Below are 27,372 nucleotides of genomic sequence, written 5' to 3'. Positions count from 1 at the left end.
TTAAAATGATCCATTTTTTCTAGGAATCTAAGCGAAAATATTATTTGACAATGATCCGTTTAATACATTTTTAGAAATGTGCGTGCATTTAATATTTTCTTCGCGATATGCAAAAGAGTAAAAACTGTGCTATAAAAAAAACCTATAGAAAATGTAAGTCGTTACATAAATAGACTTTGAAGACTTATAATAAGACACTGCGATGCAAGTAAAAAGCACGGCATAAGTTGTTCACTTTTATGGTTCCAAAATCTATAGCGATGACTGAATGACGGACGGACTGACTGACACACTACCACCAGCCATATATCATAGATATTGGCATTAATATGTTTATCTTAGTGACACACAGCTATACTAGATAGTGATATTCACAAATGTGATATGTTCAACTAGAGTACTGACTGTTACTTTGTTGTGTATCCGGTACCCATAGATTCAGACAGCACGTTGGGCCTGTAAGTTTGTACGTGAAACTTTGGATCTTTATAGATCCATTGTTGGTCTTACACTCAGGCCATTACACGCGATCATTACATAGGTGTGTGTGTAATTTGATTCAGGATTTTGAAAAGGTTAATTCTACGGGAGAATGGGCTGTAATACGGTGAGTTATTCACAATGGCTAGACAGAAGACATTTTTGTGGCATTGATATTGCTAGTAAAATCTTCGTTGCTTATTCGATTTATATTTTTTTCAGGTTAAAATATCTTGACGGAATAAATTGTTCAGCCTTCTTTCTTTAAAACGTTTGTTTTTAACTTGAATCATCAGTCAATCTCGGCCATTTTTTGCATTAGGGATCGTCCATAAATGATGTCACTCTCGTAGGGGGGAGGGGGGATCCGTAATTTTGTCACGGTGTGTGATGAGGGGGAGGGGGGGGGGGTTCAGATCGTGCGACGTCACACTGTTAGAAAACGAATTTTAGACGTTATTTCGCGTTTTAGAAAACTGTTTTAATAGGAATTGATTAAAATACTCTATTTTGACAGAGTTCAGATAAGATTTTGGAAAAATATCGATATTTTAAGAAAAATTCAACTGCAATTTTGAGGGGGGTTGTAGGCCGAGGTGTGACGTCATTTTAGGGGTGGGTCTGGCTTTTTGTGACGATGTGTGATGGAGGGGAGGTGGGAGGTAAAAATCGTCAAAAAAAGCGTGACGTTATTTATGGATGACCCCTTACGTCGAAAATGAAATCCAGCAATCAATTTTTCACCCATTTTCACAATGCGTGATTGTTTCAAGCTTAACATATAGGTTGATCTCTCTAACAAATCATGTAGGTTTATCTAAATGGTGACAAAATACGATGTTTTTAAAAAAAAGTATTTACATAATGATGTTTGGGAAGCAAACTACAGATCATAGCTCAACAAGTCGATGGTCAATTCTTTTACTTCTAGGCTAGAACCAATTATTTTCAATTCAAGAGCGTTTAAAATATTATTACTTCTGTTCGAACGTTTCATTCTACATTATAACATTAAGGTTGTGTTGTAAAATCATTATCGTAACCAAACATTATGGTCCTCAGTTTTACGCTTAACCTCATCAAATTTTTATTTTACTTTTAATTCTGATCACACCAATTTTTTTTCTCACATTTAAAACCGATCAAATAAAACATTTGTCTCACTTTTACAATCGATCACACCAACCATTTGTCTCACTTTTACAATCTATCCCACCAAACAAATGTCTCACTTTTACAATCGATCACACCAACCATTTGTCTCACTTTTACAATCGATCCAACCAACCATTTGTGTCACTTTTACAAAAAAAAACACCAACCATTTGTCTCACTTTTACAATCGATCCCACCCACCATTTGTCTCACTTTTACAATCGATCACTTCACCAGAGCCGGTCAGTGGTGCCAGCAGACGACAGTGACGTCACCAAATCCAGGTCAGAAGCTTTAGAAGCACACAATGAGAACAGGGCGAAACACCAGGCTCCCCCACGTTCTATAAGGTGAGATGTCACCTAACACCTTTTTTTACACCTTTAATTGACAACTTTAGTTGACACCTTTAGTTCACACCATTAATTGACACCTTTAGTTCACACCTTTAGTTCACACTTTTAGTTCACACCATTAGTTCACACCATTAGTCACTCCTTTAGTTGACACCTCTAGTTCACACCTTTAGTTCACACCTTTAATTCACAATTTTAATTCACACCTTTAGTTCAGATGTGCCAGCAGACGATAGTGACATCACCAGATTCAGGACTGAAGCTTTAGCAGCACACAATGAATTCAGGGCGAAACACCAGGCTCCACCACTTACTCTAAGGTGAGTTGACACCTTTAATTGACACCTTTAGTTGACACCTTTAGTTCACACCATTAATTGACACCTTTAGTTCACACCTTTAGTTCACACTTTTAGTTCACACCTTTAGTTCACCCTTTTAGTTCACACCTTTAGTCGACACCTTTAGTTCACACCTTTAGTTCACACCTTTAGTTCACACCATTAGTTCACACCATTAGTCACTCCTTTAGTTGACACCTCTAGTTCACACCTTTAGTTCACACCTTTAATTCACAATTTTAATTCACACCTTTAGTTCAGATGTGCCAGCAGACGATAGTGACATCACCAGATTCAGGACTGAAGCTTTAGCAGCACACAATGAATTCAGGGCGAAACACCAGGCTCCACCACTTACTCTAAGGTGAGTTGACACCTTTAATTGACACCTTTAGTTGACACCTTTAGTTCACACCTTTAGTTCACACATTTAAGTTACACTTATAGTTCACAGACTTATTACACACCTTTCATGGAATCGCTACAACAATCGTTCCTTTTACATCACGTGATATTTTTATCGTCGATTACATCGATTTTTTTCTAAAACGTGTCGGCATGTGGTCTCAACTACTTAAACACTATTGAAACGTTGTTAAACCTAGGGGTTGTCATTCAATTACGTCAAACACTGGGGGAAGGGGAGGGGGTGGAGAAATGAAACATGTGACTAGGCTAGTGTAGGGGTGTCAAAGAAATGTAAGTAGCAGTAATATTTTATACGAGCCGACCCCCGGCGAATCATACGCGTATCATAGTTGTTTTATTTTCTACTTTTCAGTACTTCATAGTTAGTGAATTCGACACTACCCTCCCTTCCATACCTCCCGCCCCCCCCCCCCCCCCCCCCGCCACCGTATAAGCAGCCGTCCGTGACGACAGTTTACGGTTGACACTGAAAAGATCAAGCAGAACTTCTTACCTGTCCTTGGTTTCAAATCGTTTAAATGCTAAATTATCTGCCCCTAAAAGCCGTCACTAATTCGACCCGGCGCTACGATTGTAAACATTCGGGGTGAACCTTATCTCACCAGAATGGTGGGGGTGGGGGTGGTAGCTATATGCCTAGAGAGCGGGGGAGTAACGGCGTGCATTTACGTGGTGTCTCGCATGGTCCCCATGTAGAGAATTATATATATAGATAAGTCAAATAGACAAAAGTACTTAGAAACTTGTCTGTTCTTGATTTAAAAAAGTTAGTTGTAGGTCCGAACTTTTTGAGGTCGTATTTTTGTGGCGACATTGAGGGTTAGGGGATTGTAAGCTTATCAAAAAACTGTGTGGCAGGGTTCTCAGAAGTGCCTACATGGTTCTTGGAATTGAAATGCTGAGCGTAACACTAGCACCCACAGAAGGGAGAGAGAAATCGGGTCAAGGGTTTCAAAATCTGGGTTAAACAGTCTAATGTTGTTGGTTTTTGCCTCTGTCTATACACCAATATCTGAAGTCTACGCGAGGGTTATGAGCTCTAGAGTTTCAATTGACCTGTTGACCAGCTGCTTCATTTCAACCCTGCTCCAGAAACTACCTCCCCCCCACCCCTAATTCCATTTATAATTATTTGATCCGGTCACTAGCTCTATTGTTGTTAAAGAATGAATAAAGATAATAGTTAATGAATATAAAGCTATTAAGCACTATATTTTCTGAATCTAGGTAAAATTCAGTGATGGATCTCAAAATGAGCTTTTTTAAAGAAATAATCCCTGCTGGCGCCCCCAAAGGTTTGGCGGGCCACCAGCGTCCACCCCACACGACATCCTCTTGTTACGCGTCATGCTTTGTCTCCCCCCCCCCCCCCTCTATATTCAGTAAATATCTTTTGCTACACCCTTCCGTTCTTTGATGTTGACTTCCCACCTTATCTCTGCCTCTAAGCCTGTAGAAAACTCACGATTAAAACAAATGCTTCTTCCAGCGATGACCTCAACGAGTACGCCCAGAATTATGCGAACCACCTGGCCAAGATAGGCAAGATGGTTCACAGCGATTGTGATATGAACGGGGAGAGGCTGGGAGAAAACCTTGCCTACAAGTGGACGTCTGCTCCAGGGGGAGCGGACATGACAGGTGAGAGGTGTCAGGGACGTAAAGGGGTACTCAAGGGAGCCCCAGGTTACACTTCCTGTGCGGTCGCTGAAGCGTGTTCTACCTCACTTTTACGTAGAGAAATTATCGTACACTCAAGGCTTTCATACACCACGCTCTGGTGCGTGCTGGGCGGTAGTGTAGACAAACCCCTGTCTCGACAAATATGATCCAAGAAATGAAGCGTAGGCATTGTTTACATTTAAAGAACTCAGTTTTAGAAAACAAGTTCACACTTCTAAAAATATAGGATTGGTACGCATTGATGAAACCCTCTTGAAATTTTTCGTCAGACTTTATTCTATCCCCGCTGCAACGCGCTGGGACGGGCACGCTAGTAGGTCTATAAAAGGCATTAGCGTTGTCTACAGTCCAAACTAAATAGGCATCATTCAAATCTCTCTGAATGAAAAAAAAACTAAATCTTCATGACGGATGAGTTTAATTTTTTTTTTAATTACAGGCGCGGAACCAACGGAGATGTGGTACTCAGAGATTGAAGATTTTAAAAGATATGGAGATGCCTCAAATATATTCAGTGGTACAGGTAGGTTCACATCTAAGAGATCTAATATTAGAGGTGGGTTCGCCTTATAGATGTAATGGTACAGGTACGTTCACATCTAATAGATTTAATATTATAGGTAAGTTCACATCTATCAGTTGTAACGGTAGAGGTAGACTTTCCAAATAGGTATGTTGGCACAATTACCAATCGCACCAATTACGAACCGTATCTGTCAAGTAGAAGTGACTGCAATTTCGCTCCGGCGTTTCGATCTAGACATACTGACGACTGGCAACTGACGACTGACGACTGACGACAGACTGACGAGGAAGTGAGTTAAACAAAAGCTTGTAAAAAAGTAGATGTTTTTAAAAAGACAGAAACATGTAAGCTGAAGTGTGACTTCTTTTAGATGTGAATGATAAAGTTGCCTTCCGCGACTTGGCGGGACACGGGGCAGGTGGACGAGAGTTCATCTGTTTCTTTGATCTCAGCAAATGAAAGGATAGTTTGGTCAGACCCGTACTCAGCAGATATTGGTGTTTTCAAAAGATAATATGTTGTCTGAGGTGTGACATCTTTTGAAATGTGAGGTCTGGGTTTTTGTGACGATGTGTGACAGTGGGGAGAGGGATGGGAAAGATAAAAATCGTCAAACAAACGTGACGTCATTTATGCAGTGATGCGGGGGAGAGGAAAGATAAAAAAAAGTTTTTAAAAAAAAACTTATGTCATATAATGATGACCCCCGAAATCCACAGTTATCCAAAGGATAACGGGTAGTGTAGGGGCTTACATAATTTAATTCATTATTTAACTAATATCGTCCTGTTAAGATTTGAATTCTGTGACTTGTACCTGTAGGTCACTTCACACAAGTCGTGTGGAAGTCAAGTAAACAGCTCGGCATGGGCAAGGCCAAGACTAGCGACGGCAAGGTGTTCGCGGTGGGGAGCTACAGACCCCCCGGGAACTACGTGGGGAATTACAAGGAGAATGTGCTACCCCCCAAGTAAATGCCGCCACCGCCGCTCCTGATGAATGTAGAAAAATTGAATCTATTTGAATCTTGTAATATCGACATGGTATATCAAAGCTTGCTACCCTAATTATGTCTTTATGTCTATAGTCCTTACCCTGGGTAAAAGCCTGTTGCTTTTTACTTTCTCGGATACAATTTTGTCCTTATGTCTGTGTGTTTGTATGTGTGTATGTATGTGTATTTGTGTATGTGTGTGTGTGTGTCTGTGAACACGATAACTAGAGTACTGTTACAGTTAGGTTGATGAGATTTCATTTGTAAGAGTTATATCAAATTTGTAGTCCAGTATCAACTTTTCAGCAATTTCCGGTAACCGGAAGTAGAACTTATTCTACTTTTTGGTTTTTCAAAGCCTATAATGTGAGTACTGTTTCACATAGATAAAGGAATATTCACAAATAAGTAAATGATCTAATTCTCTGCCTTCTATCAAATTTTGAGTAATTTCCGTTGAGCGGAAGTAGTACTTCACGTTATTTCCGATTTCTAAAAAAATAAAAAAATAAACGCATATGAATTTATAAAATACTAATAATATTCCGTACTATTATACATATATTGTTTGCCGTTCAGTTGGTGCGAAATTTTGTTTACGAGATTCAATTCTATTTTAAAAACGTTGAGGTAATTAAAAATTGATTAAAAATCATGTCTATATCCCTAGGTTCCATCCCCGTAGTGGTATATAAGAATATTCGAGAAAGTTTAGGAGAGCTTACTCCCGCTTTATTCTATTTCTAGCACTGACTTTAACTGTGATATCTGGAGCAACAAACACGAGATACTATACTGTGATACGATATTTTCCTGTCCGCAATCAAAAGAGAGCCAGTGTTTACGTTATTTAAAATAAAACTATAAACTACCAGATATAATTGTGGTTCTAAAATTATATCCATTTGTACATGTTTTTTTTTTTTTTGCTTCCTCCCCATTTTTCCCCTCCCGCCTACAGAAGTAAACGCATTGTGATTTTCTTTAAATAGATCTATCGGTTTATTTATATAGAATGGGATAGTATGGACAGGGATAGTGTTTATTTTGCTACAACTCGCATCCATTGAATTTCATATTTTATTATTCATTACGAGCTGACCCGCTGCGTATCATACGCCGCTATTTAGTTTTTTTTTTTTCTACTTTTCAGTAATTTATAATTTGTGAATTCGACAGTACCAATGCTGCCATTGAAAATATTTGCTTAAAAACACTAAACCCCCCTTCCCCCCCCCCCCCCCCACGTGAAAGCAGCCTCCTCTTAGTTACCTCCTCTAAGTTTAAAATCTTTTCAAACTAAATTATCTGCCCCTAATAGCCGTCACCAAACCCGTCTCTATGATTGTAAAATGTAAACCGAGTGAACACCGCTCACCATATCATGTGGGGGTGGGGTGGGGGTGGTAGTGATAGTGATAGAGAGGAAGAGAGAGGACTGCAAAGGCTCGCTTGCAGCTTGTTTTCTAACTGATCCCAGAAGAGAATTATATATATAGATATTGTTTTTATTCAGAATACTGTTCATGTCTCTTATCCATCAATTAGCCCGATTGTTACGAAATTTGTAAGATTCAATTTAGCGATTAGATGTTATGTTTGACAAAGAATGAAAAGGCCCTAATTTGCTCGTACTTGTTTAAATATCGTAAAACACTTTTGCATTTTTTTTTTGAGAAGGGAGGTAAGGATGTCAAATGATATTCGTGTTTTATTTTGGCTACCTCCCTTCTATTACCAACATAAGAATTTTTTTAAATTTATCTAGGGAGTATTTTCAAATTCTGGTTAAGGATATCTTTAAACTTCTGGCGTTATTCATATTGTAATTACTTTTTTTGAATTAAACATTCCGCTTCCCTACAGATACGTAGTGTTGTAAAAAAAATATTTTATAATTTGACTTTTTAATCTGATGATAATGTATGATATCCATTTTCTTCTAATTATGTTCTGTGATATTGAAAAGTTTTCGTAAGAAACATTTTTAAGTAGACCTACTAAAACTTGAGTGTCTGTGTACACTTAAATGCTCAAAATAAACTAAAATAACATAATTCTCCTGATCTTGTAGCCCAGTTTATTCATTATATAAATTAGTTGTTTGTTACCACAAACATGTTACCACATGTTTATAATTACCATTATGTAATACTATAAGAAGCTTTGTATTTGTCAATGTCTAAACACAACTGAAGGTCTAAACAAAACAAAAAGTGTATGTTAAAGATACTTGAATTAGGAAACAAAAACAGCACAATCTATACGTATGAAATCGAGTGTGCAGCTGTGATTAATTAAAACAGATATTTCTCCTAACTTAAGTGCGACAGTTTATCTACTTCAGTACAATGGCTAGACATAGTTTACGCATCCGGAGTGTGAGAGATTATTAATTACCATAGAAACAGAATTGTTTTGTTCACGTTATCAGTACAATAAAAAAATAGAAACTTTCTAAAGTGAATTCACTGAAGGTCTTCACCAACCGGAACTAACTTAACACACGGAAGTATGTTGCAGTTTTGTTATTTTAAATAAAAACAACTCGAGTCGTTAGTGGCCTGAGGCAATGTGTGACCCGAACACAAGGCAGATGACACACGTTCAAGAGGCGCACGTTCAGTCAGTCAGGGAACACGGTAAATCTTGATACGGAACGTGACCGCGTCAATACGATCACGTGACACACGTAACATGTAAACATTGTTGTATTGGGAGTGAACAAACAACTTCACGCGTCGTCACTACACGTGAGTTTGTATACATATATCTATATCTATCGATATATATATATATTATATATATATATATATATATATATATATATATATATATATATATATATATATATATATATACATATATATATATATATGTATATATTCAATATATATATATATAATATCTTTATATATATATATATATATATATATATATATATATATATATATATATATATATATATATATATATATATATATATCACATATATTTATCATATATTTATCTACAGTATAGGCATATATATATATATATATATATATATATATATATATATATATATATATATATATATATATATATATATATATATATATATATATATATATATATATATATACAGGCCTATATATATGTTTATTTATTTAATTTTTCTTTTTATGCGACTGTCTTTTTTTTGTGTTGGCCGTACCCACCTGTTGTACAATGTTTGAGAATATGATTAATTAATTGTTAAGTTAACTGTTGCTGATAAGGTTATGATTACGTTCATGGTAATAGTACTAATGACGTCCTCGCCCCGTGTACTCGTTTTGTTGTACGGGCAGTCGGTGAGTAGCTTAATGTCTATCTGTCTACAGTAAGTAGTTGAACGAGGATATGTAAACCGAGCTAATGATGACAAAATGATGTGGCGTCTTAGTGAAGCTTCGAACAGTCGAAATAAATGAAAAATATGTATAATTTCGAACGTAACGGTCCATGGGCTGGTGAAGCAGAGTTCACCTTTTTTTATCACCTCGGTAAATGAATGAATAGCATGATCAGCACTATGCACTCCCGCCTTTACTTTCCATTACGTTGGCTTTGGGTTGACTCAAGGCGTCCTACGGACTCAAGCACGGGATCCAAACTCGAGATGTGTTTAACAAGACGTCCACAACATAAACAGGGCAACTTTTTTAAAAAATTCGGTCAAGTATCCTGACTGAAATCAGTGTGACAAATTTATTAGCCTGCTATTTTATCTTCAGGTTAAAAAAATAGAAAAGTCGAAAAAATGAAGTCATTTTTCCAGAAGTAAGTTTTAAAATTTTAATTCTATGTTTCAAATATTTTTTTCCTGAAATCAAAATACCTTTTGTTTTCCATTTTAATTGCAAGCTTGAATTTGTTTGTTATATCTTTTCATAATCAAATGAGCGTGTATATAACAAGTCCCGTAGCTCTCAGTAGCAATGATTCAATACACATAACTAATACGGCCGATAACTTCAGATGATGTATACACAAGAACGATAACCACGATTTAAAATTCCACCAGAAACAAGGCCGAGACTGTAAGGTCCTACAGGAGTGAAGAAACTCACGGCACCCAGCGGGTTGTCAGAACAACCACGACAACCACCACCACCAGCGCTGGGAAGACAACCACGTACAAGACAGAGACAACCGTGAAAGAGGTGGTGCCACAGTCCACGGGTGTAAGTGAAGCCGCTGTAAGGGGGAGGGGGGGGGGGTGATCAACTGTGGGCGAGGAAGGGGAGGGCTTTTTGTGTAGAGGGGTGATCAAGAGTGGGAGAGGTACGGGGGGGGGGGCTGTGTGTAGAGGGGTGATCAAGAGTGGGAGAGGTACGGGGGGGGGCTGTGTGTAGAGGGGTGATCAAGAGTGGGAGAGGTACGGGGGGGGGGGCTGTGTGTAGAGGGGTGATCAAGAGTGGGAGAGGTACGGGGGGGGGGGGGCTGTGTGTAGAGGGGGTGATCAAGAGTGGGAGAGGTACGGGGGGGGGGGGGGGGCTGTGTGTAGAGGGGTGATCAAGAGTGGGAGAGGTACGGGGGGGGGGCTGTGTGTAGAGGGGTGATCAAGAGTGGGAGAGGTACGGGGGGGGGGCTGTGTGTAGAGGGGTGATCAAGAGTGGGAGAGGTACGGGGGGGGGGCTGTGTGTAGAGGGGTGATCAAGAGTGGGAGAGGTACGGGGGGGGGGGGCTGTGTGTAGAGGGGGTGATCAAGAGTGGGAGAGGTACGGGGGGGGCTGTGTGTAGAGGGGTGATCAAGAGTGGGAGAGGTACGGGGGGGGGATTGGCCTGTGTGTAGATGGGGTGATCAAGAGTGGGAGAGGTACGGGGGGGGCTGTGTGTAGAGGGGTGATCAAGAGTGGGAGAGGTACGGGGGGGGGGGGCTGTGTGTAGAGGGGTGATCAAGAGTGGGAGAGGTACGGGGGGGGCTGTGTGTAGAGGGGCGATCAAGAGTGGGAGAGGTACGGGGGGGGGCTGTGTGTAGAGGGGGTGATCAAGAGTGGGATAGGTATGGGGGGGGGGGATTGGCCTGTGTGTAGATGGGGTGATCAAGAGTAACTGATGTTGGTGCTACCCAATGATATATAACAACATAATTTAAAACTATCCTTAACACTTTCTTATGGACGATCGATTAGAGTTAGAGTTATTAATTGATATCTAAATGATTACGATCAATGTTTATCATCTTATTACGACCACATTCTAAAGTTTGGTATTTTAATTTGCTGTTATCTATATTGAAGTATTTAATCATTAAGCTGGGGATCAGCATTAATCCTTTCCTGGTTCGCCTGTCTTAATAGCCTTACTAAGCTCGTGATTAAATATCTGAAGATTAGTTAAATCCTTGTTATGAGCCTGCATTATTTGAATACACAAACAACGATTGTTGTTGACATGTTCATAATGAAATGGGCGGAGTTATTTTGTGACAATAACTAAAAAGAAAGCTTAGTGATTAAAAAATATTTTAAAATAAATTCACATCTATGTGAAAATCAAACAAAGTAATCTCATTACTCCTCTGGTTTAATTTTAACTGATTTAGAAGTTTATTAATTAATGCTGAAGTAATAATCGAAGTCCTTCTTAATTAAAACTTCAAATAAAATCAATGAAAATAATATGACAAAGTATGATATCAGGAGGTCTGAAAATGTTTTCAGAATACAATATATTTTGAAATTCGTCTTCTTCCTTCTTAATGTTCAATGAGGGAAGGGATCCCCTCCAACACAATTAAGTGGTACTTGTCATCGTGTTATGAGTCATGTAGGCCGCTGACTCTCATGTCAGCTGCTTCTCTTTTTGGATTTGCTGCCATTGCCTTTGTCCAACCAAGAACAGACTACAAGGCAGCAGTTCTTTGATTTTGGAGTTGTCTCTCCTAGAAGAGTGGCTGTCCCCAGCTATCGAGCCGCCACGGTCTAGGTTTTTTTAAACACTCTGTTATGGTGAAATCCTAACCTTTCAAGGTGTGTTTTTTTTTCCAGATATTTTTGGAGAAAGAGAAAAAATCTTTTGAGATATCCAACCCAAGAGCTCAATCAAGCAAATTTATTCAGGTAAACACAAATGAACTTTTGAAGCTTGTTACTGACCCGGCGTATGTTGGTATAATGTTGATTTAACCTTTTCTTTCATATGAAGTGTTTCTTTCAAACGTTTTTCTTCGTGGGGGGCACTTGATATTTTTTGGGGGACTACATTTTCAGGGGGGGGGGGGGTAATTTTCAGGGGGGCGGACACTGGTAAAAGTTTATATTTATATAGAAATTCCAGTTCGTTCCAAAGGGGGGGGGGCGGTAGAGCGCCCCCGCCCGAAGAGATGCCTAGAAGAAACTCTGTTCATATGTGCTGTCGGATTCGACCGTGCAGGCCTTTAACATGGAGTAATCTAAAATCTATTACATTGAGAGCCGTAGGATTCTTAGACGTGACTTCTCGTAAAGTCTATTGTAGCGACCATAAATAGATAAACTGACTTTGGGGACCAATTCAAATTTGTGAAAAAGAAGTTGACTTTTTTGTTAAATAAAGAAAAACTTTTCCAACAAAATCCAATGAAATAGGTGGTATTCTATTCCCACTTCCTACACCCCTCTATAATTGCCTTTGTGTGCTTTTAACAGAAAAAAAAACACTTTCCAACAATGCAATGTAAACAATTCTTTTCCTCCAGATTTCTAAAGGAAGTGATTCAAGATCGACGCAAGCATCGGAGCCACGACCACAAACATTCAAAGAAACTTTCAAAGTACTTTTTATTTTCGTTGTAAATTTACGGTTTCTTAAGTTTACAATAAATACCACGTCACATCCTGTGCTATATTTAGAATGAAATAACGATTAGGTGTCCAGATAAAAATATGTTTTTCTAACTAACCATGTGTAAACGTTATTAGCCCAGCCAAAACGCTGACAAGATCTTCTCAAGTTTATTTTTTCTTACATTAGTTTGTTTTCAACATTCACTTCGTGGGGAAGCCCTCGTCATTAAATTAGGTTTGATTTGATTTCATTTTGATGGTTAGCTTCGTGGATTGACTGCTGTTCAAAAATTAGGTTCACATGAAATGAGATGAAATCTTAGTTACATAAATCATATATATATATATATATATATATATATATATATATATATATATATATATATATATATATATATATATATATATATATATATATATATATATATATATATATATATATGGGGGGGGGGGCGCCAAACGGAAAGTTCGCCCCGAGCGCCGGGAAGGTTCGCTACGCCTCAACTTTGAGGGTCGCTCTTCGACAGGCGCCAAAACGGTAACAGAATATAATGCAAAAAAAAAAACATTTATATAATTGTAATTTAAATTTTTTAATAATTAATATTCTAATTCTACACAACAGTGGCGTAGCGAGGTGCGGCACTTAATGTTGTCACCCCCCCCCCCATACGGCGTAGCGACCCTTCCGGGGGACAAACTTTCAATTTTCAATTTGCATCCCCCCTTCCTCCTCAAACTATCGATTTGCACCTCTTAAAAGACTATGAGGTCGTCCATAAATGACGTCATACTCGTAGCGGGAAGGGGGGTCCGTAATTTTGTGACGGTGTGTGATGAGGGGGAGGGGGTTCAGATGGTGCGACGTCACACTTTTGCATTATAAAAAAGCAATGTTAAAAAACGAATTTTAGACGTTATTTTGCGTTTTAGAAAACTGTTTTAATAAATTCTAATAACAATTGATTAAAGGACTCGATTTTGACAGAGTTCAGAGAAGATTTTGGAAAAACATAGCTGTTTTAAAAAATTTCAACTGCAATTTTGAGGGGGGTTGTAGGCTGAGGTGTGACGTCATTTTACCGGGGGGGGGGGTCTGGCTTTTTGTGACAACGTGTGACGGAGGGGAGGGGGGAGGTAAAAATCATCAAAAAAAGCGTGACGGCATATATGGATGACCCCTATTTAACACGCGAATTAATCACTTAATTAGGTGGAATTGTCATTTTTCTATAGATTTTTTGCTATTTTTTGCCTTGGTGTCACCCCTCTAAATGGTGTCACCCAGTGCGGTCCGCATCCCCACCCGCCCCCCCCCCCCCCCCCCCCCACTATCGCTACGCCTCTGCTACACAACAACATTATTCATTTTAGACCTAATTACATATTTTAAAATATTATTACAAATGTTCAATTTTAGATTGTGATTGTTAGTTCCCTTTATTACAAAAATCGAAATAGATAAGGGGAGTAACATGCAAATATCTTCACAAAAGCTGTTTTTTTTTAAATTCAAAGGAAATTAATATAAACAGAAAAAATAAAAAAAGGTTATATTTTTTCAGATAAATATACCTATCAAACAATGATATTAATTATTATGTTTAATCTATATGTTAATTAATTATAAAATCATTCTTTATTTATATTTTAATTTTTAAAAGTTTAGCTTTATTAAAAAAAACTTAACGTGTAGACCTATGTCAATATATTAAAGTGTATTCGGTACGTATTTTCTAAAGCGGCTTTAATACTCCAGCATCATCTATAAATTATATTATGTGTACACTAGTCGAGCCATGTGTCGGTTTGAAAGCACTGTAAGAATCAACAAATACATATCCTACGCTTATTTGCGCAACATTTTAGAAAGCTTGTATTGTATTCCTAAACAATCAGATTCTTATTAATTCAGCTTTATTTATTGCATTTTTTTGCCTTAGTGTTATGTAGTATGGGCTATAAAATCAGATATCTAACACAAGTGGTTTTTTTTGGGGAGGCGCCAAGGTTTTGGGGGCAATTATATGAAGGTGCCGAGATTTTGTTTCATACAAATGTGCCAATATTTTGTGGGGTTTTATGGAGTTGATAAATGTTTGGAAACCGCTACATTATGTTTCTTCTAGTCCTTTGTTACTCTCAGCCTAACAAAAATACGTTTTTCGTATTAGTTTTCATGCTTTAATCGTCCTGCGTGCAGAGGCGCAGCGATGGGGAGGGGGGGGGGGGCAGGGGACGACGACATATGTCCCCGGGCGCCGACCTTAAAATGTCATTTTAGCTGAATTTTTGCAGTTTGAGGGGGGGGGGGGGGATGCAAGTCGAAAGTTTGAGGGGGGGGGGGTGCAAATCAAAAAGTTAAGGGGGGGGTGCAAATTGAAAGTTTGAGGGAGAAGGTGCAAATTGAAAATTTGCTCCCGAGGGGGGCGCCAAATTGAAAGTTTGTCCCCGGGCGCCGGGAAGGGTCGCTACGCCTCTGTCTGCGTGTTACGAAATATGTTTTAATCAATGGAGTATTTTAATATATTGTCTAAAAAATATTTTTTGTTAGCCGACAGTCATTTTAACTCCAATAAAAATATATTATTTTAAATATTGAAAATGTACTTTAGATTTTTGCAGAGAAAGACAAAAAGTCAACACCCCAGCCTTCAACAACATTGCAGGCGAGTTAATTATTAATTACTTAATATTTTTTTTTTCTAACTAAACCTGCCTTTTGTTTTACTCGTATATCGCCTGAACAGAATGCACACAACTTAATGATAGACTGCAACATAAATTGTTATTAGAATTTCTACTTTTGTACAACTATTTAGGCAGAATTTTGTTTAAAAATACCAGTGAATATAGATAATTAATTATGTTAAAATATGCAGGTTCTTCTGGATAAAGACAGTAAAACAAAGTTTCAACAGAGCCCTACATTCTCTCCACTCAGGGTAGGCCCTTCATTTTTATCTTAACACATGGCAACTGAATTTAACAATTTTACAAATAGTTTTTCTATATTTATCTTAACATATGGCTACTGAATTTTACAATTTTACTAATAGATTTTTTATTTTTATCTTAACACATGGCAACTGAATTTTATAATTTTAAAACTAGTTTTTCTATATTTATCTTAATTCATTGCAACTGAATTTTACAATTTTACACATATTTTTTTTTATATTTATCCACAATGCAATTGAATTTTTTGTAATTTTACAAATATTTTTTTCTATATTTATTAAATATCAAGATTACTGTAGTTTAAAAAGAATGTGACTACCGAATATTTCACTATCTGCATGATTGAGTTCCATGTGTTTTGTTGATAGACTACAGCTTCAGCGATCGTACAACCGAAAGTTCGAAGTTTGGAGCAGTTCAGACAAGATGCTTTGAGGGCTCATAATGTGCGGCGGGCTAGGCATGGTGTGCCCCCGCTTGTACTTAAGTAAGTTGTCACACGTCTTACATTAAGGTAACTTGACACACCTGTTATATGTAGGTAACTTGACGTACATGTCATATGTAGGTAACTTGGCACACCTGTCACATGTAGGTACTTGAAACACTTGTCACATTTAGGTAACTTGATACACGTCTCACATTTAGGTAACTTGAGACACCTGTCACATTTAGGTGACACACCTGTCACAGTTAGGTAACTTGACACACCTCTCACATTTAGGTAACTTGACACACCTCTCACATTTAGGTAACTTGACACACCTGTCACATTTAGGTAACTTGAGACACCTGTCACATTTAGGTAACTTGACACACCTGTCACATTTAGGTAACTTGACACACGTCTCACATTTAGGTAACTTGACACACGTCTCACATTTAGGTAACTTGACACACCTGTCACATTTAGGTAACTTGAAACACCTGTCACATTTAGGTAACTTGACACACCTGTCACATTTAGGTAACTTGAAACACCTGTCACATTTAGGTAACTTGACACACCTGTCACATTTAGGTAACTTGACACACCTGTCACATTTAGGTAACTTGACACACCTGTCACATTTAGGTAACTTGACACACCTGTCACATTTAGGTAACTTGAAACACCTGTCACATTTAGGTAACTTGACACACCTGTCACATTTAGGTAACTTGACACACCTGTCACATTTAGGTAACTTGACACACCTGTCACATTTAGGTAACTTGACACACCTGTCACATTTAGGTAACTTGACACACCTCTCACATTTAGGTAACTTGACACACCTCTCACATTTAGGTAACTTGACACACCTCTCACATTTAGGTAACTTGACACACCTGTCACATTTAGGTAACTTGACACACCTGTCACATTTAGGTGACACACCTGTCACATTTAGGTGACACACCTGTCACATGTAGGTTACTTAATGCACCCGTCACTTTACTTAATAACTTGATTTACGTGTTAAATCTAGTTACTCCAACTCAAATGATACATTTAGGAACGTTAAATTCCTTAACATCTAAATAAGTTTACACCTCTTATAATCCAATAACTAGACGCACATCGTATATTTAGGTAAGTTGACACAACTCTTATATTAATGTAACTTGGCCCACCTTATATTAAGGTAGCTTGACTTATACTAAGGTGACTTGGCTCGACTTATATGAAGGTAACGTGAATCGATTTATATTAAGGTAACTTGGCCCGACTTATATTAAATGTATATATCTCTCATGTTTAACTGAGATAAATTCTGACAACCCATACCTATTCCACTGAAGTAACTCTCTGTCCCTCAAGTAAAGTAACTCACCAGGTCATGTATACAGTAAACCACACCTTGCTTAATCTGCCGGAAGTTGGACGCAGCGACCTGCGTCTTCATTGTAACATTTAACACATATTATCTTACTGATCGGGAAGTTGAACTCAACAATTCTAATCTAAAACCCTCGAGCCTACTCAGCTGTAATGGATACCGGTCTATAGTAGAGAATAGAAAAGGCCGGTGGTTACTGTGTCCTGATTACCCATGATACCATAGACTAACATCACAGACAGACTCTGCTTCACCTGTACTTTTTTCTATGTCGCTCCGCTTCAGACCAGACCTCAATGACTACGCCCAAAACTACGCCTCCCAGATGGCCAGAACCAACAGCTTCCAACACAGCGACTGCCGTCTGGGTGGGGCTAGGATCGGCGAGAACATCGCCTACAAGTACTCCAGTGCCGGCCTGGACTACACAGGTACCACCTCAGCTAGTGCTAGACACGTACAGCATCATTGCATGTTAGACCCAGCTGCCTCATCACGTTTTATCAGCAACTCATTATCTACTGCGGCCCAATTTCCAATCACCTACTGACAGACCAATCCCAAATCACCTACCGCTATGTAGTTCTACAATCACCTACAGCTACCTAGTTCCACAAACACCTACCGCGATCTAGTACTACAATCACCTACATCTATCTAGTTCTACAATCACCTATCGCTACCTAGTTCCACAATCACCTACATCTATCTAGTTCCACAATCACCTACAGCTATCTAGTACTACAATCACCTACAGCTATCTAGTTCCACAATCACCTACAGCTATCTAGTACTACAATCACCTACATCTATCTAGTTCCACAATCACCTACAGCTATCTAGTACTACAATCACCTACAGCTATCTAGTACTACAATCACCTACATCTATCTAGTTCCACAATCACCTACAGCTATCTAGTACTACAATCACCTACATCTATCTAGTTCCACAATCACCTACAGCTATCTAGTACTACAATCACCTACAGCTATCTAGTACTACAATCACCTACAGCTATCTAGTTCCACAATCACCTACAGCTATCTAGTACTACAATCACCTACATCTATCTAGTTCTACAATCACCTACAGCTATCTAGTACTACAATCACCTACAGCTATCTAGTTCCACAATCACCTACAGCTATCTAGTACTACAATCACCTACATCTATCTAGTTCCACAATCACCTACAGCTATCTAGTACTACAATCACCTACATCTATCTAGTTCTACAATCACCTACAGCTATCTAGTACTACAATCACCTACATCTATCTAGTTCTACAATCACCTATCGCTACCTAGTTCCACAATCACCTACATCTATCTAGTTCTACAATCACCTACAGCTATCTAGTACTACAATCACCTACATCTATCTAGTTCTACAATCACCTATCGCTACCTAGTTCCACAATCACCTACAGCTATCTAGTACTACAATCACCTACATCTATCTAGTTCTACAATCACCTATCGCTACCTAGTTCCACAATCACCTACAGCTATCTAGTTCCACAATCACCTACAGCTATCTAGTTCCACAATCACCTACAGCTATCTAGTTCCACAATCACCTACAGCTATCTAGTTCCACAATCACCTACAGCTAACCAGTTCCATTATCTCTTTCTGACATCGGTTTACTTAATCAACTACTGCTACTTAGGTCACCTATCCCCTACTCTTACCCAGTTCCACAATCACTTAATGCCACACATTTCCACAATCACTTAATGCCAAAGCGTTCCACAATCACCTACTTCCATTCAGTTCCTTAATCAACTACTGCTACTTAGGTCACCTATCCCACACTCTTACCCAGTTCCACAATCACTTAATGCCACTCAGTTCCACAATCACTTAATGCCACACATATACCCAATCACTTAATGCCACACATATACCCAATCACTTAATGCCACACATATACACAATCACTTAATGCCACTCAGTTCCACAATCACTTAATGCCACACATATACCCAATCACTTAATGCCACTCAGTTCCACAATCACTTAATGCCACACATATACCTAATCACTTAATGCCACTCAGTTCCACAATCACTTAATGCCACACATATACCCAATCACTTAATGCCACACATATACCCAATCACTTAATGCCACACATATACCTAATCACTTAATGCCACACATATACCCAATCCCTTAATGCCACACATATACCTAATCACTTAATGCCACACATATACCCAATCCCTTAATGCCACACATATACCCAATCCCTTAATGCCACACATATACCAAATCACTTAATGCCACACATATACCCAATCACTTAATGCCACACATATACCCAATCACTTAATGCCACACATATACCCAATCACTTAATGCCACACAGATACCCAATCACTTAATGCCACACAGTTTCACAATCACTTATTGCCACACCGATACTTAATTACTTAATGCTACAGTTCCACACTCACTTAATAACACACCGTTCCACTATCACCTACAGCTATCTAGTTCTACAATCACCTACTTCCATTCAGTTCCTTAATAAACTACTGCTACTTAGGTCACCTATCCCCCCACTGTTACCCAGTTCCACCCAGCTCCACAATCACATACAGATACCCAATCACTAACCCTAACCCAGTTTCACAATAACAGCTACCCAAGTAGGCCTACCCACTCACCTACTGTTCCTCAATCACTCACAAAAAAGTCAGAAATTCTCTACTTCCCCAACCCAGCGAGAATCTGATGGCTACATCGTGTTACACTAAAACAAGCCAATCATTTCATTTCATCCTTGGATTAGACGCTTTCACTGTGACTTAACATTTGTAGGTGAAGAGGTGACAGAAGGGTGGTACAGCGAGGTCAAAGATCACAGCTATATGTCCGAGGGTTCAACGTATCAGCGCACAGGTAAAGTGCATCATCATGCATGCACATCGTAATCACATCTTTGCACAATCAGCTCTGATTGCCAACATGCAGGATAAAATCTATTGCATATACTGAGATCCATGTCCATTTCTTGGCGAATGACTATGCATTAACGATAACCCTGTGACCAGAAGTAGCCTGGACCCCGACACTAAAATAGAAATTAATGGTGGAACAAATAGAAGACTAGCTAGAAACCAGTGATAAAGAGCACTTTTTTTTCTTTAAAAGGAGAGGAAACTTCATTGACTATATCAACTGATTTGTGTTACGCATGGCTAATAAAATGCACGGTTATTGACCAATTAGCTTTATCGTATTAAATGCTCTTTTAGTATTTAAGTTTGAGAATTGGGGTGGGGGGGGGGTGCTAGAGACAGAAAATTAACCGAAGCCGTTCTTTTGATGATCCTTGTGTAAATTATTGCAGGCCTCCATTCCAGAGGCGTAGCAAGGGGGGGGGTACATATGTCCCCGGGCGCCGACCTTAGGGGGCGCCAAAATGGGTTGGAAAAACAAATTAAAATCACATTTTAGCATTATAAATATAAAATAATATATGGGGAGGAGGGTACAAATGGAAAGTTTGAGAGGGTGGGGTGCAAATTGAAAATTGAAAGGTTCTTCCCGAGGGGGGCGCCAAATTGAAAGTTTGTCCCCGGGCGCCGGGAAGGGTCGCTACGCCTCTGCTCCGTCCTTATCAACGACGACTTCCATTCGGCGGAGATAGGCATTTTTTATCTTTAATACCATGCCAAGTGAATTAATTCGAAGTCTATATCTTAATATCTTAATTTTCATAGCAAGAACACCCAATCATATTTTAGTCACCGAGTCTATACTTTTGTGTTCATGACCGACTAAAACCTCAAATAGAAACATTTCTATTTTTCCAAAATATATGTTCAATTTTCTGACTTCGTTTTGTTTCAAAACAGGTCATTTCACTCAGGTCGTTTGGAAAGACACGAAGGAGCTCGGGATTGGTCGAGCTACAAGCCCAGACGGCAAGGTCTTTGTTGTTGGGAGTTACAGACCCGCCGGAAATGTCATAGGTTCCTTCCGGTTCAACGTTTTCCCGCCAAAACGTTAACATACAAACCAAATGTTGAAAAATTTACGATTGTTGCATTTATTTTAAATCCATGCTTGGTTTTAATCATATAATTTTCATTATTATTTTTTAAATTTCAAAATAAAACTAAAAATTAACATTTCATAACATTCCCAAATATTAGTGTTGTTAATGTTGTTTATTATCTCGTATCAGTAAATTAACGAAATATCTTCTCTTTTTTTTTTTCAAAAAATGTATCTTAAAATGATTAATTCAAAAACGAATTAAGTCAAATTTAATGTCACATTGCATTGTTATCGGTTCTCGACCTCTTGGAAACAATCGGTTCAGTAGAAGCGGTTAACATTTTTCGAACTATGACAGAAAAAAGACAAAAGCTTTACATTACGTACGTACGTGAGAAGTAATTAAATACAAGCTTGTAGAAAATGTTTTATTTCTGGCCATACGGAAACTTCGAAGTTATAGTTTTGTTCAGACAGCTACACACCGATAATAATTCAGACAGCTACTCATAGACAACAACTCAGCTACACACCGACAACTCGTACAACTACAACAGCTCACACAGCTACTCACCAACAATATCTCAGACAGAGACTCATAGACAACAACTCAGACAGTTACTCACAGAGTTTCTTCCAGGCATCTCTTCAGGGGGGGGGGGGGTCCTCCGAAGAAAGTTTACCGCCCCCCCCCCCCCCCACCCCCGAACGAAATAGAATTTGTATAGAAAATATACACTTTTAGTGTAGAAATTTTAGTCTCCCCCACCTCCCGAAAATTTCAGGTCCCCCCCCCCCCCCTCCGGAGAAAAAAATCTGGAAGAAACACTGGTTACTCACCAACAATATCTCAGACAACTACTCATAGACAACAACTCAGACAACTTCTCATAGACAACAACTCAGACAGCTACTCATAGACAACAACTCAGACAGCTACTCATAGACAACAACTCAGACAGCTACTCATAGACAACAACTCAGACAGCTACTCATAGACAACAACTCAGACAGCTACTCATAGACAACAACTCAGACAGCTACTCATAGACAACAACTCAGACAGCTACTCATAGACAACAACTCAGACAGCTACTCATAGACAACAACTCAGACAGCTACTCATAGACAACAACCCAGACAGCTACTCATAGACAACAACTCAGACAGTTTCTCATAGACAATACCTCAGACAGTTACTCAACAAAAATACCCCAGACAGTTACTCATAGACAACAACTTAGACAGCTACTCATAGACAACAACTCAGACAGCTACTCATAGACAACAACTCAGACAACTTCTCATAGACAACAACTCAGACAGCTACTCATAGACAACAACTCAGACAGCTACTCATAGACAACAACTCAGACAGCTACTCATAGACAACAACTCAGACAGCTACTCATAGACAACAACTCAGACAGCTACTCATAGACAACAACTCAGACAGCTACTCATAGACAACAACTCAGACAGCTACTCATAGACAACAACTCAGACAGCTACTCATAGACAACAACTCAGACAGCTACTCATAGACAACAACCCAGACAGCTACTCATAGACAACAACTCAGACAGTTTCTCATAGACAATACCTCAGACAGTTACTCAACAAAAATACCCCAGACAGTTACTCATAGACAACAACTCAGACAGCTACTCATAGACAACAACTTAGACAGTTACTCACAGAGTTTCTTCCAGGCATCTCTTCAGGGGGGGGGGTCCTCCGAAGACAACAACTTAGACAGCTAGTCATAGACAACAACTCAGACAGCTACTCATAGACAACAACTCAGACAGCTACTCATAGACAACAACCCAGACAACTACTAATAGACAACAACTCAGACAGCTACTCATAGACAACAACCCAGACAGCTACTCATAGACAACAACCCAGACAGCTACTCATAGACAACAACTCAGACAGCTACTCATAGACAACAACCCAGACAGCTACTCATAGACAACAACCCAGACAGCTACTCATAGACAACAACTCAGACAGCTACTCATAGACAACAACCCAGACAGATACTCATAGACAACAACTCAGACAGTTTCTCATAGACAATACCTCAGACAGTTACTCAACAAAAATACCCCAGACAGTTACTCATAGACAACAACTCAGACAGCTACTCATAGACAACAACTTAGACAGTTACTCACAGAGTTTCTTCCAGGCATCTCTTCAGGGGGGGGGGTCCTCCGAAGACAACAACTTAGACAGCTAGTCATAGACAACAACTCAGACAGCTACTCATAGACAACAACTCAGACAGCTACTCATAGACAACAACCCAGACAACTACTAATAGACAACAACTCAGACAGCTACTCATAGACAACAACCCAGACAGCTACTCATAGACAACAACCCAGACAGCTACTCATAGACAACAACTCAGACAGCTACTCATAGACAACAACCCAGACAGCTACTCATAGACAACAACCCAGACAGCTACTCATAGACAACAACTCAGACAGCTACTCATAGACAACAACCCAGACAGCTACTCATAGACAACAACTCAGACAGCTACTCATAGACAACAACTCAGACAGCTACTCATAGACAACAACCCAGACAGCTACTCATAGACAACAACTCAGACAGTTTCTCATAGACAATACCTCAGACAGTTACTCAACAAAAATACCCCAGACAGTTACTCATAGACAACAACTCAGACAGCTACTCATAGACAACAACTTAGACAGCTACTCATAGACAACAACTTAGACAGCTACTCATAGACAACGACTCAGACAGCTACTCATAGATAACAACTCAGACAGTTATCAGCAGTAAACAAACACGTCAAACATATCAATCAACATCAAATTATTCCTATTCATCCCACAAACAGTCCTACAGACTGAAGTATATTGCAAGCGTTGATTTATTTTTCAAGTGTCGTAATTTCGTAAAGTGATGCATCGTAAGTTAATTTATTTTAGAAAACCATTTTACCATCTGTCAGAGTGATGCAGTAATTTTTTAGATAAAGTTACTAATGTTATAATGGGGAGGGTAGTAATGATAGGTTAATATTTCGTGACGTAATCATGTAAGGACAGATTCCTAACCTAATCATGTTATATAATATCTGCACTATCTTTACGTAATGGTTCATTGTGTGATTTATGTCTTGTCACCATTTTACTAATTATCAGAAATAAAATATCATGTAATGACGTCATTACCTTATGTTATATACAGACACAGTATGGTGTAAGCTTCACCAATTATTATAATTTTATTCCGAGTAAGATTCAAACAAGTCGCACTAAACCAAAGTACCGTTTATTAAAATAATATTTTTTTTATATTTTAAATGATCACTGTATAGGAGTTCATCTGCTGATCTTTACATTTTAGCTGCATTTGTTGTTCAGTTGTAATACGTTTTTAAAAACAATTATTAAAGAGCTATCAGAAATTTCTGTTAAAGAACCTCTCGCCCTCACATTTCCGTACCAAATAAAAACTTAATAACAATGTTTTTTTGTTGTTGTTGTTTTATTGATCTTATTAAACATGTTTTGCCTTCATAAAATTTTGAATATTTTTTAATGAACGAAATAACTGAGACAAGATCAATGTTTTTTTAAAGTTAAATAACACCGTACTTGTAATATTGTTGATTTGCTCTAGTCAAACTTATATCTTGTCAAAACTTTAGATAAATGTTTTTGTGTAATGAATAAAAAAAACTGAAAGAACTAAAATCTGATCATTTGCTTTATTTCAGTCAAATAACATTGGTTTTGTTATAAGTTATTTCATCTAATCAAACATAGTGTTTTATTGGGTTTTTATTTTTGTAATGTAATGAATAAAAGAATTATGATCAGATAATTGGCTTCGTTTCAGTTACATAACGCTGTTTTTATGTTATTTTATTTGATCTAATCAAACATATATCGTGTAATTACACTTCAATTTATTTATTTTTGTTGACGTAATAAATCAAGATCTAAGATCGGACCAGTGGCTTTATTTCAGTCGTTTATCTCTTTCTGATGCAACCTTGCCGGATAAACAAATTCATCATTTGATAAACTCTAGCAGACTGATCATGGCCCGCCGAATGGCCACCGCCTTTAATGACAACCTGGCAGAGGTTCCCAACCCGGGAATAGAACCCAGACAGCGCGCCATCACCGCCCCACCAAACAGAACGCTTCGAGTCCTGGTATTCCTGCTGCCTCGACCACTCCATAGACAGCAGGCCCGCGTCAACCATTGCAGGGCTGATCAGAGCGTCTTGATCACCGGTGTAGATCAAAACTTTGTACTCCTCCAAGAGTTGAGCCAGTTTGGGTTTTGTGCTGGTTAAGAAATCTTGAACCATTCGATTTCGGAAATTTGTGTTCATGTTAGACAAAAACACAAACTCCCTATTTCCAACGTGAACTAGAGATTTCAAATACTTAGAGTCCATTACTGCTTGCAGTTCGTCATACCGTGGATTTACACCAGAGTAATAATTGTTTAAGAAGAAACTGATTTTCATGATAAAAAACCTATCGAATAAGTCGTCGAAACTATAGTTTAATTTACCGCGTTTTAATTCTTTGAAAAGCTCAAGGATTGATTGCTTATGCTGCTGCGCTTCTTTTGTTGAAATGGCCCCGACGGCAAGCAGATAGTCAGGTACGGCAAGACCTTGCTCGTACGGGTCAAAGAGTGGTCCTTCAAGATAAATACCTGCTAAAGGAAGATTTGATCTTCCTTCTTTGATTTTTAAGTGCAAATAGTAAGCAAAAGCCGGGACGTACTTTCCGCCATAAGACTTTCCACCTATGTATAGCTCTCGTTTCTGGTATTCGGGAAATAACAGATAGAATTGTTCAATGAACTCGTATAGATCTTTAGAATAGCCATCTTGATCTGTTCTGTATCCAGCGCTCCCACTGTCGGAATAGCTGTAGCCGACGCTGACGGGGTTGTCTATGTACAACATTGACATAGTCTCTGTCCACGAAATGTTGCTACGCTCGTACCACGCATCCGTAAGTCGCATCGGTCCGTTCTCATAAAACAACCCCAGTGAAGAAGGAGATCCCGGTCCCCCATTTAGCCAAACCACGAGTGGAGATTCAGATCCGGATATTGAAGGAAAGAGCCAGAAAAACAAATGGTTTCCGAGCTTCTCGTCCACAGTAATGAACCCAGCGTGGCTTGTCGGTATGATAGAATTTTTATCTTCAACAAGGCTGAGTTCCTGCGCCTGTTTGATATGACCCTTGCAAATTAAAGGTGATAACATCAGTTTCTCATTCGGTAGACCGTAAGATGGTAACAGGAGATCAAGCAAGTAAATCAAAATCAGCCGGATTATCTCCATATCAGAAAGCTGAAAACAAGGTGGAAAATTTTAACTAATTACATAATGACACTGCTTTTAAAATTCAAAACTGCCCATTAATGAAATATATAATAATAAGTGTACGGCTTGACTATATAGGATTATTACCAATAAATATTTGAAAAAATAATTTTTGTCAAGTATATTTTCACGTAACACTGAAAATTCTAATACGGCAGTCGGGAGCGACCCCTACATGCCTTGCAAACCAATATCTTCATAAGCCAGTTCGTTGGAGTTTGTTGAGGCCTGCCTGGCTAATAGAAGACGCCTCCTGAGCCAGTTATTTCCATAAAGAAAGAAGAAGATACAGCAGTCTAAGGAAAATACATCAAATAATGTTATCATTTAATTTTAAAATATGTAGTAAAATTAGATCGTTTACATGTTCCGTTCAGAAGTCCGTTCCCTCGTTGGAGCA

The 27,372-nt window shown here is 38.6% G+C and overlaps 2 protein-coding genes across 2 annotated transcripts; one reads left to right on the top strand and one right to left on the bottom strand.

Moving 5' to 3' along the window:
• The first annotated feature begins 362 nt into the window (after positions 1-362).
• LOC131936348 (uncharacterized) lies at positions 363-21,779 on the top strand. The gene is made up of 16 exons (XM_059293285.1): positions 363-607; positions 1,873-1,985; positions 2,204-2,311; positions 2,589-2,696; positions 4,251-4,402; positions 4,884-4,967; positions 5,793-5,940; positions 10,013-10,172; positions 11,982-12,053; positions 12,671-12,745; positions 15,374-15,427; positions 15,641-15,703; positions 16,088-16,206; positions 17,828-17,973; positions 20,375-20,455; positions 21,415-21,779. Exons 1-16 carry the CDS (start codon positions 593-595, stop codon positions 21,567-21,569), a joined length of 1,653 nt encoding a protein of 550 aa, XP_059149268.1. The 5' UTR covers positions 363-592; the 3' UTR covers positions 21,570-21,779.
• A 3,319-nt stretch (positions 21,780-25,098) lies between these two features.
• Positions 25,099-27,372, bottom strand: LOC131936326 (putative serine carboxypeptidase CPVL). Its single transcript, XM_059293253.1, has 2 exons — positions 27,337-27,372; positions 25,099-26,939 (listed from the first exon to the last, which is right to left on the bottom strand). Exon 2 carries the CDS (start codon positions 26,928-26,930, stop codon positions 25,590-25,592), a length of 1,341 nt encoding a protein of 446 aa, XP_059149236.1. The 5' UTR covers positions 26,931-26,939; positions 27,337-27,372; the 3' UTR covers positions 25,099-25,589.

The sequence above is a fragment of the Physella acuta genome, unplaced genomic scaffold (genome assembly GCF_028476545.2).
Source record: "Physella acuta isolate Inbredline_101_S28 unplaced genomic scaffold, ASM2847654v3 ptg000175l, whole genome shotgun sequence".
Lineage (NCBI taxonomy): Eukaryota > Metazoa > Mollusca > Gastropoda > Physidae > Physella > Physella acuta.
This window is presented reverse-complemented; position numbering and strand designations above follow the sequence as displayed.